At 37.0% G+C, this 20206-nt stretch overlaps 1 protein-coding gene across 8 annotated transcripts in view; it reads right to left on the bottom strand.

Moving 5' to 3' along the window:
* Positions 1 to 800: 800 nt before the first annotated feature.
* The window catches only part of LOC116728393 (unconventional myosin-XVIIIa-like), an 86916-nt gene continuing 67510 nt past the window's right edge, over positions 801 to 20206 (bottom strand). For 7 of the 8 annotated variants that reach the window (XM_032576474.1, XM_032576478.1, XM_032576480.1 and 4 more), the window contains 7 exons: positions 17150 to 17287; positions 16127 to 16312; positions 15896 to 16035; positions 13980 to 14024; positions 6652 to 6774; positions 4780 to 6139; positions 801 to 2142 (listed from right to left, as the gene is read on the bottom strand). In XM_032576474.1, the coding sequence (XP_032432365.1) occupies positions 4795 to 6139; positions 6652 to 6774; positions 13980 to 14024; positions 15896 to 16035; positions 16127 to 16312; positions 17150 to 17287 (1977 nt within the window). In that variant the 3' untranslated portion in view covers positions 801 to 2142; positions 4780 to 4794. The remainder of the gene's footprint in view (positions 2143 to 4779; positions 6140 to 6651; positions 6775 to 13979; positions 14025 to 15895; positions 16036 to 16126; positions 16313 to 17149; positions 17288 to 20206) is intronic. The other variant, XM_032576482.1, reaches the window with a different exon arrangement.

Below are 20206 nucleotides of genomic sequence, written 5' to 3'. Positions count from 1 at the left end.
CCGTGAGGTGCCAGGAAATGCGCTGTCTTTCAGCACACTTTGTAGATACTCAAATCGAACTGGGAGGTGGGGAGCTGGCAGAGCAACACGACTTTTTTGGTTTTTATTCTAACCATGGGGGGTTACCAGCATCAAGGTATGCTAAGGGTTTCAGATCTAAGATTCAAAGACAATGGTTTTGAGTGTACACTATTCAAGATCCTTTAGCACCTGTAATAGTAAGTCACATAAAACAAAGTCAAGTTCCTTATTTTGCACATTAAAATGTTTTGTCTATTTTTAATGCAAGTAAAAAGAAGAAACTAAATTATTCTAAATTAGATGTAGAACACTAAGCATGAGATAGTTTCCAATATAAGGTTTTAAGAAATTATTCATTCAAAACTACAAGAGAAGATTCTCTCACACTAATCCTCAGTATGAAAAATAACTGCCTTGGTGTATCAGATAAAGCAGTTAGGCAATGCTAAACATTTTTGTTTTAAGTATTTGTATAGAGAACATAAAACTGTGGTATTTTACTCCAAAGAATCTCATACCAGCCCATCTTAGCTTTGTCCTGGGAGACTTCTGTGAAAACGATGGCTGCATTGTTCTTCAGGGAGAGGTCGCCGATCTCCGGAAGCATCATTCCTCAGGCCAAGTGGAATTTATCTCCGGTGCGCCAACATGAAAGGAAAGATTAACTGGAATACCAGGAAGTGAATTCCACTGCAGTGATTTTCTGTGTTTTACCCCACCTGTCTGATTTCAATGCAGTAGCAGGCAGAACTCTGAATTGTGGAAAATATGACTATCAATCAAACTTAACCACTTTAATAAACACACAATCTAGAAATAGGGATTTTTGTTTTTTTGGCACACCAAAATATTATTACAATAAAGCATTGAAAAAACGTCATACAAGTATTTTACCGCTGGAACCAATGACATTCAAACATTGCTTTGAATCTGGGGCATTAATCTGCAGGGTGTCCAACAATTAAGCAGGAGTTGGTCAGAGGCAGATGAAATTTGCACCCTATGCATCTTAAAAATACAATATTAATTCCTGCATCTCAGCATCTACATGATCTGATGAAAAGCTTGTATATGAACGGGAACACAATAATTAATGCTGAACGCTCAAGAATTCTCCCATGTAGGAGCAAAATCTGATGCATTTCAATGTGAATCCCACTTGGTGATAAGGATAAAACATAAATATTACATAAACTTTACTTTTCACTCTTCAACAAGCCTTAGAAAACCCTCATTTAAATATAACTTAGAGCATTTAATTCCAGATACAATCTTACACATGTATAGATTATATAAATACCTTTTGCGTGACAGAAAGGGTCACGTTTAATCATCTAACAGCTTTGCTCACACACACGTTTATTTTCACAATTTATTTTACTTTCATGTCATAACACAGCATCACTTTGTTCATATAGAGATATCTTAATTTAGGACATGAGCCCTGTGTAAACTTACAGCAAGATAACTAATTGAAAACTGGCTAATTTCTCCCACTGTGCCAGTCCACATGAATGGAGAGAAGATAAGAATAATCTTAATAGTTGGTCAGACCTTCTTGAAGGATTCCAGCCGGAGCAGCTTATCTAAATCCTCTTGGCAAAGCGATGTGTATAGTCAGAGCAGAGAGCAGAGGGGAGCTTAAATTTGCCTGAAAAGACGCTCTCGTAAATTAAAGCAGCAGCAGCAGCAGAAAGTTCTTTAGATAGTGCTTGACTTTCTTTTTTTTTCTTTTTTCTTTGCTGTGTAACTAACTCAGTATGTTGTTTAAAGTAAAAATGAAGAGGCACAACTTAGCCGTGGGAGGAAATTTACTTCGTGCTAATGAAAGGTACCACAATAAACGTGATGACAAGTCCAGGGTGAAGAATTGTGTGCCTCTCTGCTCTGTCCTTGCATGCTGGGCAGTGGTAACACAGTGCTGGGAGACGAAGCGAGTCCCTTCTGTGTGATTGGTGTCGCTGAAAGAACAAGGTTGCCTGACTGAGGGGTTACGACGAGCTCTCAATCAATAAGCCGTCGCTGTTGCTTTGCCGCAGGGACTGCCTGCCGGAGTCTCTGTCAGCCTCATCCTCTTCATCAGATCTGCCAAGACTCATGTGTCTCCGGTACACAGGGGGACTGCAGGGGTCAACACAAATATAGACACACCATTATATCATGACTTGCCTATTTACAGACAAGACAAAGACAGAGAGGTTTTAAAATACGTTATGGTGAACAACAGCATCTAGGCAACAAATTAATGCTCTTTGTGACCTTACTAAGGTGTGCACATACGATAGAAGGCAAATAACCGAATCACTTTACATTTGCTTATAGTATTAATGGAAAAAGCTTATTGCTTCGTGCATGCAAAAAAAAATGTTAGGATGAACACACGCAACAGTAAAACAGAATCCAACTAATGTCTTTAAAAAGCACACTCTGCGGAGGTACAGTGCCTTACAAATTTAATAATACTCTTTTCACATTTTCACACTTTACAAGGACTTCTATGTGTTTTGTTGGTATTTCATTTGATTGACAAACACATAGTAGTGCATGTATTTGTATTTAGTCTCCTTTACTGTGATATCAATAAATCTGGGAACCCATTAAGCCATTTATTCCCCAATTTTACCACTGATTCCCAGTCGAGGGGGAAAATCTGCACTTGTTGCGGTCAGTTGGCAGGGCAACTCAGCCAAAAAATCTGTTTGTGTGAGTAGAGGTGAAGACTGGAGTCTGCAAGTGTGAGAGGGTAAACAATCCAAGCTGAACTCAGTCTCAGTCAAACACACATGTTTGAACTTTTTGGAGCCAAAATATTTTAAATCTAATCTCTTTCATTTTATAGCAAAGTGGCATGGAAATATAACTTGTCAAAGTTCTCTTACCACCATCTACTGGTGTGTCTGTTCCTTCAGTTGAAAGAAAGACTTAGGGGTTTATTAAACAACAACAAAGATCATCATGATGAGCCGGGAGCACCAGACAGGTCATGAATAAGGTTTCAGAATACTTTAATCAACCAAATGAAATAAAAAGGTGGCAGCATCATACTGTGGTCATGTGTCTTATCAGCCGGGACAGTAAAGCTAGTTAGAGTAGATGAGAAAATGTCCGATTTGAGACTGGGGTAGATTCTTCTAGCATTGTTAGGCATAAATAGACAGGTGCTTTGGAGTTTTTTGGTTTGTTAAGACTTTAAGTTTTAAATTCTTGTTTTTCTTTTTGTTGTTGGTTTTTCTTTTTTAGAAATTCTTATATTTAAATGCATGACTATCAACTACAAAGAAATTCAAAAGTAGTGGGTACTCCAAAGTATTTCTATTGAAAGCCAATACAAATGTGTTCACTTTTCTAACTTCCTGTAGCAGCTGGTTGTGTTGCACCACAGCTTTTGATTTTTTTTTTTGTTAGTTTCTGCAGTTGTATGTGTTTTGATGGTGCTTCTGTTTCAACTGAGCTATTGCTACAACCCTACATTTGTCAGCATCCTTCGGACAAGCTTATTTAGATCTAAGGTGAAACCATCATTTTGTACTTCTAAATATAAACAGTGATTCCCAAAACATCTGTAAAAGATCATCTTAAAATAGACTGCCTGTGGAGCTTCAACACTTAATTTATAAAGCAAAGTGTCTGGCAATGAGGCAGCCAAAATTACACCAATTTTTCTTTTCACTGTAGGTGCGATGTGCCTGCTGGAACGTTTTCATCCAAGCTCTGTGCAGGAGGAAAAGTCACAGCCAGACTCTTTCTTTTAACACAGTGCACTTATAGCATTAGCAAACAACATTAGGAGAAAGTCTCACATTTGCAGATATGCCTTTCATTACTAGAAAGGAATGGAACCAGTAAGATAATTATGGTGTCATTTAGATGCAAAGCTGGTGTGTGTTTGTACAGCAATCTAGAGTGACTACAGTTACACAATGAAAGCAAAAACAATCTTCTTTTTTTTTGTAGTCAAAAGCAGGACAACATGGTGAGAAAAATACAAAATCGTTGGGTTGCATATGAACATTGTGTGAAAGTGTTGGCAATTTAATACAGCTGTAGCATTTATATGTAAAATTGTGAGGAGTCTAAGGAAGAAATTCAGCAAATTTTAACATAAATCCAAGATCCCACATAACGATGGCAATGTGTTTGTCCTGACTGGCTCAGTATTGACAACATAGGTATCCTTAAAGGGATAGCTAAAGATTTTTGAAGTGAGGTTTGGTTGAAGGTTGGAAGCAGTTATTTAAACTCCTCTCAATAATTGTTTTGGTGCCTTCATTTAGTATAAATCCAGATTCGTTTGTATTGATGCTAAACAATAACCCAGTATGAGAAGGGACCGAGACAAAAGCGGACTTAAAACACCAGCAATCTCAAAACAGAGGAATACCATGACAAAAAATCAGCATACACATGCAGTCAAAGGTGAGCAAATGCTGGTAATTGCACTGTTTATATTCTGTGTTTATGGAAGGCAATCTTAGCTTGTCATGGGCTGTGATGACAGCATATGATAATGCACTTCAAATAAAAGCAAATTAAGAGCCTGAAAAAGCATTAATGTAAGCTCTTTAAAACTTAAAGGAAAACGTGACTTGTCTGAAAGGAAATAAGGGGGCATGACTCATCTTGTACAAGCAAACATTAGCGTATCAGAGATAGTATATAAAATATTAAATCTCACACAGCAAAGTTAGTATGCAGAGGTGAAGATCCTCAATTCTTTTTAATCCATGCCAGGCTCCTAGATAGCACACCATGCTTCACCTTATTCTGTTGGTATCAGTCACTGTCAGGCCTGTAGAGGTACTTCATCACCAAGCTATCCACCTTCTTCTGCTTCTTCTTAGTTTCTTTTTTGCTAGTTTGTCCATGAGCTGAGCGCTCCTTTTCATCATCATGCTGTTGTTTTGGGCCCTTCTTAACACTGTTGGAACTTCGATAAGAGACGGTTGAATCCGAAGAGGATGACTCGGACGACTCAGAGGAAGAAGAGGAATCCTCTGATTCACTTTGCTTTTTCTTGGATTTCTTTTTGGACTTCTTGTCCTTTTTCCCCTTTGTGCTCTTTCTGCTGTGACGACCATCTGAGGACGAGGAAGAGGAGGATGAGGAGGAAGAGGATTCAGAAGATGAGACTTTGCTTTTTTTATCCTTACGACTCCGGGGGGTGCTGGACCAGCTTGACGTGCCCTCATCCTCTCCCTTCTTTCGCCTGTCCTCACCTCCTTGGCCCTTCTTTTCATCCTCGTCACCACTAGACTCGTCCAGTTTGCTACGCTTGAACTTAATGGGCTTGAAGCTTAGCACCTCATTAATTGCAGCCTCCAGGTCAGGGTCCAAGTAGTTTCGGTGTGTGACGGGTTTAATGTCAGAAGCTTCGAGAGGATTGCTGTCTGAGGAGCGTGGTTGAGGTGGAGTAGAGTAGCTGCGACTAGTAGACCGGGGACTATAGGGTGAACGTTTCCCTTCTCCATAAGCCACACTGTGTGCATCGTCATCATCATTTACGTGCAAACCAAATTCGCTGAGGCCACAGCTGCGGGCGACGGATAAGCGAGAGCTGCTTCGTTTGTCATCTTTCCAAGAGCTGCTGCGACGTAGAGAACGGGGGCTTGCGCGACTCACGCTGCTAATGGTTGACTTATTGTCATCATCCATGTCCAGCATTCCCCTCCTAGTGGATACCCTGCTTGGAGCTACTGAGGACACCATGGACTCCGTATCAAACTCAGGGGTGCTGCGGGAGGTCCAGCGGGACTCTAAGCCCTTCCTGGCTCGGCTTGTAGCTTCAGAATAGGCCATAGAGATGACCGAGCCGTTGTCATCCATATCTTCTTCGACCTGAGTTTTTCTCCTGTCTTCCTGGATTTCACCGGATTTTGACTTCGCTTTGCGGATGGCAGTGTGATCCGGTATGTTTGGCTGTTCTTTGAGTGTACTGAACAGTGAATTCTCGTCTCCAGTGCCCCCAATGGAGTCCTTCAAGTTGGAGCGTTTTCTGTAGCTAAGGGAACTCATGACAGACACTGATCTGCTCTGCTCTACTTCCTTCTTATCTTTGCTGCCGTCACTCATCTTCTCCTTACCTTCTTTCATCTCTGTGGCATCTGCATTTGCTGCATATCTGGAACGTTACGTAACAAAATTGACACCAGAGATAACCACAAGGAATGATATACATGTAAATGATAAATCCTAATCTTTGGCTTTGTGAAACATTGTCTCCAGATCAGTGGCTGGGATGATTTTACATTTTTGGCAGCTCGGTGCTGTCATTTTCATTTTGTCCTTGGAACCCATACCTCTGACTATTGCTGTTGTGCACAGCATACATTGCTATAACTGAGGCAATCAACTAGTGAAAGGACCTATCTGACAGAGTCAGAAGCGTCATTTAGCAGGCTTGCCAACTGGCCACAGGCCACCTCAATAAATGTGACAGCAGCCGCTTCCCCACACCACCTCCTGTCATTAGACAGATTACTGGAAAAGAGAGCTGACACCTAATCATATGAGATACCCTTCCTTCTGTTGCACAATGCCCCAGGTAATTGTGGGCCTTTTGAAAATAGGAAATTGAGGTAGTTTAATCACTAGACGATCATCAGATACGATATAAAGCATGCAAGGACTAACCTGGTGCTCTTCAGACTCCCTTCATCAGACAAAGTCTTGCTGGAACCTTTGTTCTTGGAGAGCCATGACTTAACTCCATCCACTCGGTCTTCCACTTCTGAATCAGTTTCTGTCCCCTCTCCACTGTGAAGGATCAAGCAAGTTTTTAAAAATACTGCACCTTTTCAAGTAAGGTGCAGTGCTCTGCAAAAGTATTCATCACCTGTGATTTATTTATTTATTTTTTTACATTCTGTCACACAACAACTTAAACTTAACTTAGCAGGATTTTATGTTGAAGAACATAAAGTACTGTGTAATTATGAAATGGAAGTAATGTGATAAATGGCTTTGAACTTTTAAACTATTAAAATGTGAAAGGTGTGATGTGCATTTGTATTCAGGCACCCTGACTCAGTAGTTTGAGGCTTTGTTTTTTACAGCATTAAAAGCTGCGCACCTTTTAGGGTGTGCATCCTCCAGCATTATACATTTAGAAATGGAAAATATTACTAACGCTGACATTTGAATATCTTGAGGTCTAAACCTCTTCCAATCAAATTTGATCAGCTTCCCTGTACCTGCTTAAGAAAAGGATGAATGATGCTACAACCATTATATATCACTATGGTGATCATGGTCTCTGGATGACATGCAGTTTTATACATAGACTTTTGCACTGAATCAACTGGATTATATTTAAGGGTATTTGAGTAAAAGAGGTTGAATACATATGCATGTCACACTTTTTTTAGATTTTTTTTTTTTAAATCTGAAGACGTAAAGAATAATTTCTTTCATAATTGTGATCTACTTCCTGCGATGTCTATCAAATAAAATCCAGTCTAGTGTATCAAACATTGTGCTTGTAACATAAGATACAGTTCAGGGAGGATGGATCCATTTGCAAAACACTCTAATTTGTGTTGATTCCAAATTTCATTCCTTACACATCTTTCCTAAATCTGCATATGTCTGTGAGCTATTTACAGAACAAATAGTTAGTTTCTGTTTTACCATTTAGAATCAACAAACTTTTCAGACATACTCATTACCATTTAGAAATATTCAAAAGTTACACTGAAAAAAATAATTATTAGTTGTCACATTTCCAGAGCTTTTGGCCGAGCTTTTGCACTTGTAGTCTTTCTCGTAATAATAGGGGATAGTGTAACGACCCAAAGCAAATTAGACAGGCTACAGTTAAGCAACAGCTGTGATTCCATCATTTCCATAAATTTTAGACTAAAAAAGAAAATAAAACAAAGTATCACATCCTTTCAGCATACAACCGCATTGCAAAAGCACCAGTGAAAGTGCACTTTGTGAAGGAAACTCTTGGAGGTATAATTAACTTGTTTTGTTGGGTCTAAGCTTTGAGCATCTGTGTTGCACGTCCTCTGTCCCTCGGTGATTGGTATTGGAGCAGAGCCACCAGGCAGCCTTGTGGCCTCTTAGTTTGACATCACGATCAATACACACAAACCAACAGATGAAGATAAAAATAAAAAAAATTTCAAAAAATCAGATTCCACCTGGCTGAGGTGTCTGCTCATTCAGATCTGCAGTGAATACCTTAAATAATGTAATGTTCCTGGAAGCTTAAATTGGCAGGAAAATCATCATGGCTGAAAGGCATCAAGAGAGAATAGCTCTGTTGTTGAGGACATACTGTTTGTCACTTGAGTACATGTGCTCCCTTCCTTGGCTTCGTTATGTGTGAGAATACATTTGCACATAGCAGATACCCATATGCTCTGTAGGCCTAAAGTATGTTTGACAGCGTGCTAAGGTCTGTCACAAAAACTGACATCCTGCACTATACAATTCTTAGCTGCAAGACGACAGACTGTATATCCAAACCAGTGATGACAGCACTGTTGTAAAGCATCTGCAATTTTGAGCTCCACTTGATTAATGGCTGGCTGTACTATTATTTATAGCCGTAGCTACAGTAATTTTCAAAGAGCCATGTTTCATAAATCTGGCCTTGTATATCACTGAACTACGCACAGAGCTGCCTAGTATTAAAAAATGAGAAACAGTGATGCACTTCACAGATCTGTCTTTGTGGACAAGCTTATCTATCTGAGCCCTGGAACATGCCGTAAAATGCTCACAAGGTGCAAGCACAATGTTCCAAGAAGTGTGAAATGACAGGCACGCTGCTGCTGGGCTCCATCAGTCGTCCTCATGCAGTACTTGCCTTAATGTACGGAAGGTCTCCCACTGCACAGCACTCAACCGTACCCCCTGTCCCCTTGTCCCCAAACGCTATGACTCACATCCAGTCATTTTCCTCCTCAGATAACAAAGCAAGCTTCTACCTGACTTTTTTTTTTTTTTTTTTTTACACTGGCCTAAAAAGAAAAACAACAAATAAAACAAGATGGCTACTTATAAAGGTGATTGTGAGGAAAGAAGCATTAGAGTGTTAGAGGAAATGGCTTTTTAGTTCGCTTAGGCTATTATATGATTCTCAGGGTGTAACAACCGTAAAAGGAAAAGTAAAAAGTTATCATGGTAATTGAATTAAATGTAAAACAAACAAAAAAATGTAGGGCATCATGTAATCACTTTGATCTGAAGAAAGAAAAAAAGCAAGCAATATTTCTACTATTGCTAAAACAGTCTTAACATATTGCTTTCATAACTATATGGCATTATCCGTTTACTAATTAAATAATTCTGATGCAAAGATTTAAGTAAAAATATTAAATCAACAGGTTTACTGCAAACCATATGCATGTTTGTTGTCATTAATCTTAGCAGTGTAACAGGTATAATAAGGTGATAGTGGTTAATCAGTTGGAATATCTGCTTGGGACACTCAAACTTGACACTGGCTGCTTAACAGATGTGTGAAATAGCTTGCTAACTGTATTCTTAAAACATACCTGCTGAACGCATAGTCTCCACAAATATTTTAAAAAAAAAATCTCTTTCTTGTAAGTGTAATAGCCTACTTGTATAGTAAACATGTTATATCTACTTAAGTGTGTATCAAAGTAAAACAAAAAATCCTCAATAGATGGCTAACAGCTAGTCAGACACATCCAATGTTTTTGTTAATTTTAGTTTTTAATTAAAGCAGCTCAAGCTAGTGAACATTAAACATCTGCACTTTTACAAGAGGCTGTTAAGGACAGTTGCTGTTTTTTCAGCCAAACAAGTTCAATGCCACTATACTCTATTGGTGATGCCTATGTACCGCTGTATCAATTAACCTGGAAAGGTCGGAATGAAATTCTGAATTTTGCAACAAGCAAGATGGAAGGTTCATGTACCTTTCCTAGGTTTGTACTTGTTTGTAAATTATTTAGGTGGACTTATGGTCTGTTCACTTCTATCAAAAATATGTTATTAATACCAGAGATAAATTAAATGTTATTATAACTCATACTACACAATTTCCTTCAGAGTTGTCATGGATGCTGATATGATGATGTGGGCAAAAAGGGCCTCCTGTAACTGTTTGTATTACAATGGCTCTGAAAAAGCCTCTGACTGAAGACACTATTACAGTATAACAGTGTCATAAAGAGCCTGAAAATGTCTGCCATTTCCTTGATTTTATGCAAAAGAAAAAAAAAAAACATTTCTAGAGGGTCCGGAGTTGTTTCCAGAACAAAACCAGTCTTCTTGATCAGGTTGTTCAGCTTTTGTAAATCCCTGGCTCTGATGCCACTACCCCAACAGATAATGGCAGATGAGATTGCACTCTCCACAAAGACTTATGGTTTCTAACTATATATCAAGTGATGAAGTACAAAATACTGTAGCATAGTAACACACGTTGCTCAGCTAAGAAAACTGTGACAAGCTCAACAATTATTAGCTTTAGACAGTATAACTATGGCATATTCTATTTAAACAGGAAGCACTGCTACTTAAAAAGAGCAAAATAGAAGCACTTTCTAAACAAAATTCAGAACTTTCGCTGTTCATCTGTTTATTTTCCACCCCCTCTCTCTTCACGACTGCTTATTAACTACCACCAATAAAAGCCCATCAAAAAGCAGATAATAGTCTCATTAATACCAGCAAGTTGATTACACATGTTGCCCATTTGTCAGCTCTGTGATACTGTGACTTTTTAATGTGATACTTTAAAAAAAAAAAAAAAACTCTTAACCAGCCAGTGGCAAACTCTTCTCCACAGCCTCTCTCCAACACATACAAGCGTGCAAAAATAAAAGGTGGCTTGCAATTGAGTGCTGTAAAAACGGTGTCACAACTGATTTGTCCCTGGTCGCACAATACTAGGAAACCAGTCCAGAGGCTTTCAGATACAAACAAGCCTCAGGACTTGTGAAGTCAACATTAATCGCTTCTGACAATTTGCCCGCACCAGTTGTAAATCTTTGTCACAAATACTTACATTCAGCACCGAGTCCCGTATGGCTTGGTGCTATCAGTTTAATGCTGAGCTAAAACAAGCATAAAACGGTATTTTTAAGCTAGTTCTGACAATTTATTGTAAAATTTTGAGCACGACACACTCTGTAAACTCCTTGCCCTTTATAGTCACAATGATAATCACCTTGTGGAAAGGTGGAAAAACAATAAAAATAAAACACAACCAGTCAGTAAAGCATTAAAGTGTCTTGTAATGTTCAATGCTGCAATGTGAGAGGGGGGGAATTCTGAAGCCTGAACACTAATTTAATTTACATTATCTTCTCCCTGCAATAATAATCGAGTCGCTATTATAACCTCTGTTTTCAAACGCGGAGAGTGAAAATATGGAAGAGGGCCTCAAATCATGTGGAAATTCCACTTCATTATTAGAAGAAAAATCACCTCCTCCATTAATGTTCATCCATCCTGCTAATGCAGTGGTGCTGAAAGGAGGCGAAATGTGATTAAGTAAACACGGCAAATCGTCGCTCTTTTACTCAAGTTGCACGACAAAAAAATTAAAAAACGAAGAACACCGATACACATGGGTGCTCAGATGAAAATGCGACAAAAAAAAATAAAAAATCTAAGTATGATGAATGAGACAAATCAGATATTAAAAGGAGGAAACCAAGGATGGACAGACAGTACACACAGATTTAAATATCTTAATGAAAAGTCTCAAAATATTTTCAACATCCAAAACATTAAAAAAAATGGCAATCAGTCTTAGACACTTTTAACATTTATGAAGAGTCACTAGGCATTTTAATAAACAAGCAAACTTTTGCATTGAAGTAAATGTTCTCTCAACATAGTGATTAAATGTGATTGGATTAGTAGTGGAAAAATTGCATGCATGGAAAACAGCTGAGCTTTGAGCTAAAGCATTTAAAGTGGTGCACTGCAGTGCTATTGTTTTGCACAACATGCTGACAGTGTATTCAATGGTATACAATCCCATGGCCTTCATCATAATATCAAACAGTTGCACTCCCAACAGTTGCAAGGATCCAGCCCACATGGAAGTCACATCCAATTCAATACAGTTTATGTAAAGGATGTAATCCAACTACTGACTGGATCATCTAAAAAGTAGCATATTAATAAATTGGGGGGGTAGAAATAAATAGAGCTCATGAGATTGTACAGGATATCATGCTCACATGAATGAGACACTGCAAACATTTCTGGCAAAACTAAGAATCAACCTTCTTTGTATCTACAAATACAACAATGTTTTCACAAATTACCTCTATCAGAATATGGACAGGTCCAGGCTTGACTTGTCTGTCAAAACACTGGATTTTATACTCGTCTATTTCTAACGTGTTGCTAAAGGTTTAAAAATATATATGTTATTTTTTGCATTTTCTCTAATAGAATAAAAAATTTCATAAATGTCAAGCTGTTTTATGGAATTTTTGTTCAGTGCACCTAAAACAGAGGTACAGGTCTATTCATCATTTTACACTGAGAAATAAAGATGATCGATGGTTTACAAGACAGACTATAGAATGAAGAGAGATATAAATATCATGGCACAAAATCTCATTACAGCCCAGATGGCAAATCACATAAAAAATGTTTTTTTTAAATAGAATAGCTGACTTTTGTTTATAACACACTTAAACAATTTTTGTTGTTGTTTCACTTTTGTCTGCTAAACAAGTTTATGTAAGACTACAAGATCATTTGTGACATTTCATTTTAAATTAGATATATGAAGCTAGGCATGGGACTGTTACCAGTATCAAGATATATCAACTTTTTAAAAAGCTAAACGTTTTATGTCGTGTTTCTTCTGCTTTGTAAAATGTTACAGAAAGTGCTGGAGTGGCCATAGTTTTCTCAAAATGTTTGGATCTGCCCTTCTCCGAAGGCTGATATACTTTTTAACTTGATTACAAAAAGGACTAATTGAGTTACCTGTAAATATTGCAAGCTGCGAAAAACACGGTCATTAGGTGAAACCCTATGGGAGAGCTGCCCATCATGCTTAGTAACTTTATACCTTTTTAATATTACACCTTTCAAGCTTTGAGCGGCATTTCTGTAAAGATGCCTAAAAGAGCAGAGAGGGCCTAATTAGCCAGCCAGTATTGGCTTGTTATAGTTGAGCTGCTTTATAAAAAGCAGAACATCAAAATAGTTGTAATCTTATTGTAAGCTTGCAACTATAGAATGATATATTATTCTAGAGGTATTATTCAAATATATATTTAAAAATCAAATCATTTAGATGTTATATTTTTACATGAACATGATGAAACTAGTAATTCGACTTAACCTCCTCCTGATCACATGTCAAACAGGCTGTAAACGTCTGCAAAATGTGACTGTACATGCTGAACATGATTTGGAAAAGCTGCAGGAGTTACTAAAGTTGAATCCAGCATCCTAATCCCTTAATCCTAAACACTTGATAGCATGCAATCAAACTTCAAAAAATGTTTGATGTAAAAAATAAATAAAAAATAATAAAAACCAGGGGGATAAGAATGCAGTATTACCAAAGGTTTGTTTTAGAATACTACTTTTCTTCTAAGACATATTTTCCAAAGCATAGAGATTGGTTTAAGGGAGAGTGACTGACATTTTCAATTATAGTATATCATCTATTTATGTGCAAATTTCACCAAACAAGCCTGAAATCTCCAGTGAGGCAGACTGTGTACACCTGCAGATACTTGGCATAAAATAAAATAAAATGAAATCAAACATGGGGCCATCTTTTAAACGCAGCTTTTATCTGAGATGTATAACACAGAGAGTGCCTTTCATTCTGTTTAAAATGCCTTCTCTTCACAGGGCTACTGGAGGAGAAAACTAAAGCGTGAAAGAATAGGAATAGTGCATTATTCTCCCCTGTGGTTAAAATTGGTGTGAAAAAAAATTTCAACCAACACACGACGACGGAAACAAAGGATGCATTTTTCCATTCTCACATTTTGTTCTTTCTTTTTTGATATTTTGTCACCATGTCTTCCAAACTGCCAGAAGTGAAGATGACACCAAGAAGGGAAGGGAAAAGAGAAACAGCAAAGGTGAGATACACAAATAACAGTGCAAAAGGAAGACAAAATGAGATATCGCCATAGTAAAACATTTTTACACTAATGCAAACACATGAAAATAACCATGTATTATTCTGTAAACAGAGCCGCTGTTTGTAATGTCTTCCTTTTGGAAGTCTGTATTATTGCAGTCAGTGTTTACTTCCCTGAGTTCAGAGCATGCATAACCCTCAACCTCACTGTAAAGAGGCAGGCGGTAATCAAACAAGCGAGGAAAAAAGCAAAGAGACAAAAGATCAGACACAGGAGGCTGAATTAAACCTTTTGAGGAGTACTTTCGGAGCAGACAAAGCACATGACCCAGAGTACAAAAGAGATTTGAAATGTATGTAGAGATGACTGACAGCCTGCTAAGAAAAGCAGCAGGTTTTTGTAGTTTGTTAGGCCTTTAGCTATACTGCAATTGTGTGCTGAAGCAAAGGAAACAGACCCTTACACAGCAGCGAGTTTGACTCACAGCATGAAAGACAGTTGAGATTATTAACATTAATGATGGCTCGGTTCTCTTTTCTGTCCCTGTAAACTGGAAAGGTGAAGCTGTGTGCATAAATCATGTTTGCCAACCTTCCCTTAAAATAGGAAATTCTCCCGTATTTGGTATTTAAAGAGCCACTATGTATTAAAATAAAACATATGAAGTCCTTTATTCATTTATCAAACCAAGAAAAATCTTGAACTTAACAATAATCTTTTTAATAAAAGGTAACAGAGTATTAATGACACAAAATGTTAAGATCCTAGCAAAGCAAATATAGCTACTATATATGAATAATGTTTTTAGAAGCCCTTCACTATCTGAACAACTAGAATCAGAAAACAGTCAGGTACTTTTTCTTTAATAAAATATGTTCTTTGCTATAATTAAATTTACCACACACCAGAATAAACTGCTTACTACTAAAACTATCTTTACACACTTATGTTTTGTTTCAGGCTAAAATATACAAGACCATTGGAGAAAACATTACTAAGAAATCTAAATGAATTGCATACCCAGATGATACTCAGAAATTGCATCTTAAGGGTCTCGGACTATTTAAATGAGAAAATACATTTGATTTTATTGAGATTTATATTACTAGCATTAAAGCAAATAATTAAAAATAAAGCCAAAGGCTTTTAGAAATTTTATTTTGTTATTTTAATGTAAATGCAACAAACTGCAATGTTGAACTTTTATGTAAAACCAACCTTCAAATGACAAAGAGAGCCTGTGTCTGGGTTAAGCATGAAGAACGATCTAGCATTTTAAAATGATCTACACTGTATAAAAATAAACAAATCAGCTAATATGTGAAACATGTTCATTTTAGTTATATGAGCACTTGAAAACACAAATTAACAGAACATGGCATTTGTAAAAATCCCTCAGGAACATTGGTCAGTTTCATTGTTGGACCTAGAGTCTGAAAGTTTGCCATAGCAACAGTATCTAATACAATTTACTGACATACCAAAATAAAGGTCTGGCTGAATTTAGAATGGTTTAATTTCTTCAAATTTTGTATTTTCCTTTGCAACGGTCTACATTATAGTGGGAAAAAGGAACACTAACACTTTGTTCCCCCACAGTACAAAGAAGAAGAGGGAGTAGTGGGTGATGCAGTGTGTGCTTCCTATATCAATTTCTAATAGTTGGCAACCCTAAAAGCATTAACGTAGGACCTCATCCAATTGGTACACTGCCAACATTAACATGTTTGTGCATTTCTTGCCAGTAACATGGTAAAATGCCAGGAATGCAAAAGGTCTACATTAATTTTCACAGCTTCAAAGCTGGAGTGTACCTGTTGATCAAGTCCTCATTGTCATCGCTCTCCATCTCATCCTCGATGGCCGCCTGCAGGTCCCCAATCCTTTTAAAGGCCAGCTTAAGGTCCACTTGTAAGCTCTGATTTGCTGCCTCTAAACTCTCAATATCCATTTCCTGGCAAATGAACAACATCACGTAACAGGCATCATTCCTCTATAAGCTAATTTGAATACAGGTGAGGTTACCAAGGAAGCTAAAACCTTACCAGTTCGTGCTTCTTCCGACTTGCTTCCCCCTCCTTCTTGGACAGCTCAGCCATTTCTTCTTTCATGTCTCTTATCTGTCTCTGCATGCGCTTATTCTGCTCCTTCTCCCTGTTTTCTGCTGTGATGCGTTGGTTTTTCTCCTCAGTCATCTTTTCTAGGTTCTCCTTCAGACGGCCCACTAGGCTCTGGCAAGCAAATGAGAGGAATGTGGTTAGCACAATGTTCTGACTTAACAGCTTAGCATTAAAAAATTATTTCAAACATATAAATACAGTTTGAAATCAGTATTTATATGATTTCAAACAGTATTTTGAAATCAAACAAAATACTGTTGATCTCAAACAGTATTTTGAAATACTGTTTCAAAATAGTATTGTTTGATTTCAAATAGTGTAATCAAATAATACTGTTTGATTATCACTTGTAAACAAATGTTTGTAAATTAATTTACAAGACAAATTACCACTTTATCTTGTCTGAAGTTTAATTTACAAAATTTTTACACAGATTTTTACTTCACAAGAGTAACACTAAAGATTTCAACATAATTTTATTTCACATTGTTTCAAATCAAAAACAAATCCAACAAACTGATCATTTAGTTGCTAATATCTAAAATCAAAATAACCTCTTATGAATATTTGAATACATTGAGAAAACATTGACTTTATATACTAAAAAAAATAATGGACAACTTTTAATGTTTGCATTTATAAATGACTATTTAATAGATATTTTTAAAATATGCTATCAGCAAATTAAAAAATCAAGAGCGCATTTGTTTGTACTACACATTGCTTTACACACTAATCAAAATATTTCTTTTTAGACGCATTTCCTACTTTCAGTAAAATGGGTTATGTGAAGCGTGCTATACCACAACTTACTGGAAAAACAACCAAATTGTTTCTTATAAAATTTATAAAAAAGTCTGATTTCTATCCTTATATGTATATATACTGTATATGTATATTCACAGAACATTTCTATTACATTTTATGAGACCAGCAGGAGCATCTCACCTCCAAGCGCTTAATTTGAGTCTTCTCATACTCCAGCTTAGTCTCCAGCTCGCGGATCTTTGCCTCCTGGCGGCTCACGAGCGACTTCTCCACCATGGACTGTTCTTGGAACTCTAACTGGCTCTGGAGTGAATGGAGCTGGAAGGATATCACACATCAGGCAGAGATATAAATATTCAAAGTCAGTTTCTGAGGAGCAATAGTCGCTGCTAACTTCTTCCTTATTTACCAGTTTCCCCGTCTCCCCCAAAGCTCCTGCCCTCTTTTTGTGAGGTATTTAAACATTAAGAGCAAGTCTTGATCTTTAAATCTTCAAAATAGATTGCTGTTTACTTTTTCACCCAATTTGAGTTAATTTATTCTGTCTTGGTAAATATAAATAAGATGCATCCAGTATGAATAATGAGTTTGAGATAAGCCTCCACTCTACCTAAAATGGTCAAAAAAAGGAAAAAAAAAAAAAAAAGCTTGTGGTTCAGGCTGAGTAACAGTGAGTCACGGTAATTTCACAGGCTTTGAAAGAGGCTTCAGCTTCATGCAAAGCACGTTTGTTCTATCTAAATCCTTTTTTCTTCCATGACTGATAAAAGGAAGATAGACACGTCACAACAAAACTGGCCCGAAAGGCAGCAGGGCACCTAATGAGGGACTTCTGCATCTGAGACAAGGAGGATTTGGAGCTCTCCTTTGATATTTCTAAAGAAGCCAGATTTCCCTCCTACTGGGAATGAGATAACCACTTCAAGGTCAGATGCTTTAGATAACAATCAGTGCCTACTCTGGCACATTTTAACAGTGGCTTGCAGCCCGCTGTGCATCTTAAGTGTAGCCAGAAATATTCTGAAGGGTGGGCCTCGAGTGGCTTCAGCTCACGTAAATTTTAATAAAGCAGGATTGCGCTGTGGTGCTTGGGAGTGGCAGAAGCTATACACTGTTTTTGCAGCAGATGGTTGTATTTGTTTAATCCAGTGCAGATCCATCCACTTATCAGCTACACCCACATTATCCTGTACAGAGTCGCAGGGACAGTGGGTTCTATCCCAGTTGGAAGTGGGGGAGAGGAACGGATGCCAGTCTACAGCAGACAGAGCCAACACTCACAGAAAATAAAACAACCATGCATGGTGACCCGCTACTACAGTTAAAAATGATCAAATAACCAATGTTTGTGTTTTATGATGAGAGATAAAGTAATAATGTATAACCAGGGTTTGACCCATGTAAAGGCTTGAACTGATTACCAGTATTAACATATACTGAGGTTGTTAATAGTTTCAACAGGGTGTTTTGCCTGAAGCAGTTTGACAAGCATCTACTTTGTTAATAATCTATAATAAAAAAAAATAACAGAGCTTGCTACACACCTTTCAAAGATCGTTAAATTGCATCTTTTTTTTATTAATTGTAAGAACACAAGTTTGAATCCTGGACACATTGTGGGATAAGTCTATAAATTGTCATTTGTCCATAGTCTCATTTAAATATGGGAAGTTATGTGGAGTACTACTACTACAACTACATCTAATCACATAATATTTCTGATAATAAATATCAAAAATACTATTTGATATTTATTATCAAATAAATATCAATTTATTTGATATTTATTCTGATGTTGGCTTTATTGTTGGTAATAACACATTTCACATTTTAGGAAAGCCATACTAATTTTGGCAACCATGATAAATGTGTTCACAATAATATTAATCTGAAATTTTCATATCTTTAGTGTCCAACCTGAGTTGTTTCAGAGTCATTTAAACTCCTCTTCCAACAACTTCCAGTGAAGAAAGCATGAAATGCGTACAAACAATGTGCCGCCCAAACTAGCAATGTCAGATTGGGGAAACCATGATATTCATAAGAGAAGAATCTTGAATTGTTGGTATGCTACTGTTTGAGTAAGCTCAGTAAAAGAGGCTAGTATATTATTATGACATATGCTATTTTCTTTATAACATTATCTTAAATTCTTTCACACTTTTATCAACATGCATATAATGTATTTTACTAGGTTTTTATGTAATAAGCCAAAACAAAATGACAAACTACTTTCAATCGAAACATTGATATGGTTTTCTTACTGCTTTACCTAAAATAAATAGGCAAATGAAAAATATCAGAACAAAGTGAGCTGAGCACTTAGATTCACACTCCTTTAGTGAGATATTCCTAAACAGAAATACGTTTTCTGAAGGCGACAGTGTTTTTATTTACTATTAGCTTAATTGTGAAAATTGTAAAAGGTTGGTAAGTGGGTTGTTTTTTTTTTACATACCAAGCATAAAAATTACTTTAAAACATATATGTATATAAATATTCTCTTCTGCAAAAGATAGATATATATGCAGGACTGAAAAGTAAGAAAAATAATGCCTCCAGAAATGTCATCTTTGTCATTATGAAGGCTGCATTGACAGGGGGTAAAATTACTTCCTCAGGCAGTTTAATGGCATATAGGAATGTTGGTGGTTTTGCAGTTAAACTAAATTCAGCTTCAGCAGCTCAGAAGAAATTCATTTTACAACATCGATCCATCAGCTAAGAAAATTCCTTTGCATTAATATATGTCACGCCTAACACCAGAAAGGTTATCCTCTGAGCAAATGGTACTCCATTAGGGAAACATGATAAAAGCTCTATTATAAAAACAGGCCTAAATCAGATGCATTAACCTTTTTACCATATGAATCTACACTTATTCAGAGCCTCAACCATTAGCTGACACCTCACAGGATCCAGCAATTTAACCAATCAGCTCAAAGATGGGATAAATCAGATAAGACCATTTTAGCACCACAATTTTTAGAGTCAAATAAAAAAAGCTTTTTGTTGGTGAGCTGCAAGACAGTTGCTCAGTATGTTGCAGGAGAACAAGAAAAGAAAATCTGCAGCAAAATACAGCTTTGAGTTATATCAGGGATATTAACATGCTTATGGTGATGAGGCTAACATGCTGATGTGGAGTCAGTAAACTGTGACCGTTGGATTTCTGAATGGTTACTCCGAAGCCAGCCATCTGTTGGTTCTTAAAATATTCAAATGAATAAGTGAAAA

The sequence above is a fragment of the Xiphophorus hellerii genome, chromosome 11, assembly GCF_003331165.1.
Source record: "Xiphophorus hellerii strain 12219 chromosome 11, Xiphophorus_hellerii-4.1, whole genome shotgun sequence".
Lineage (NCBI taxonomy): Eukaryota > Metazoa > Chordata > Actinopteri > Cyprinodontiformes > Poeciliidae > Xiphophorus > Xiphophorus hellerii.
Note: the sequence above shows the minus strand (reverse complement) of the source record. Positions and strands in the feature narration are given on the sequence as shown.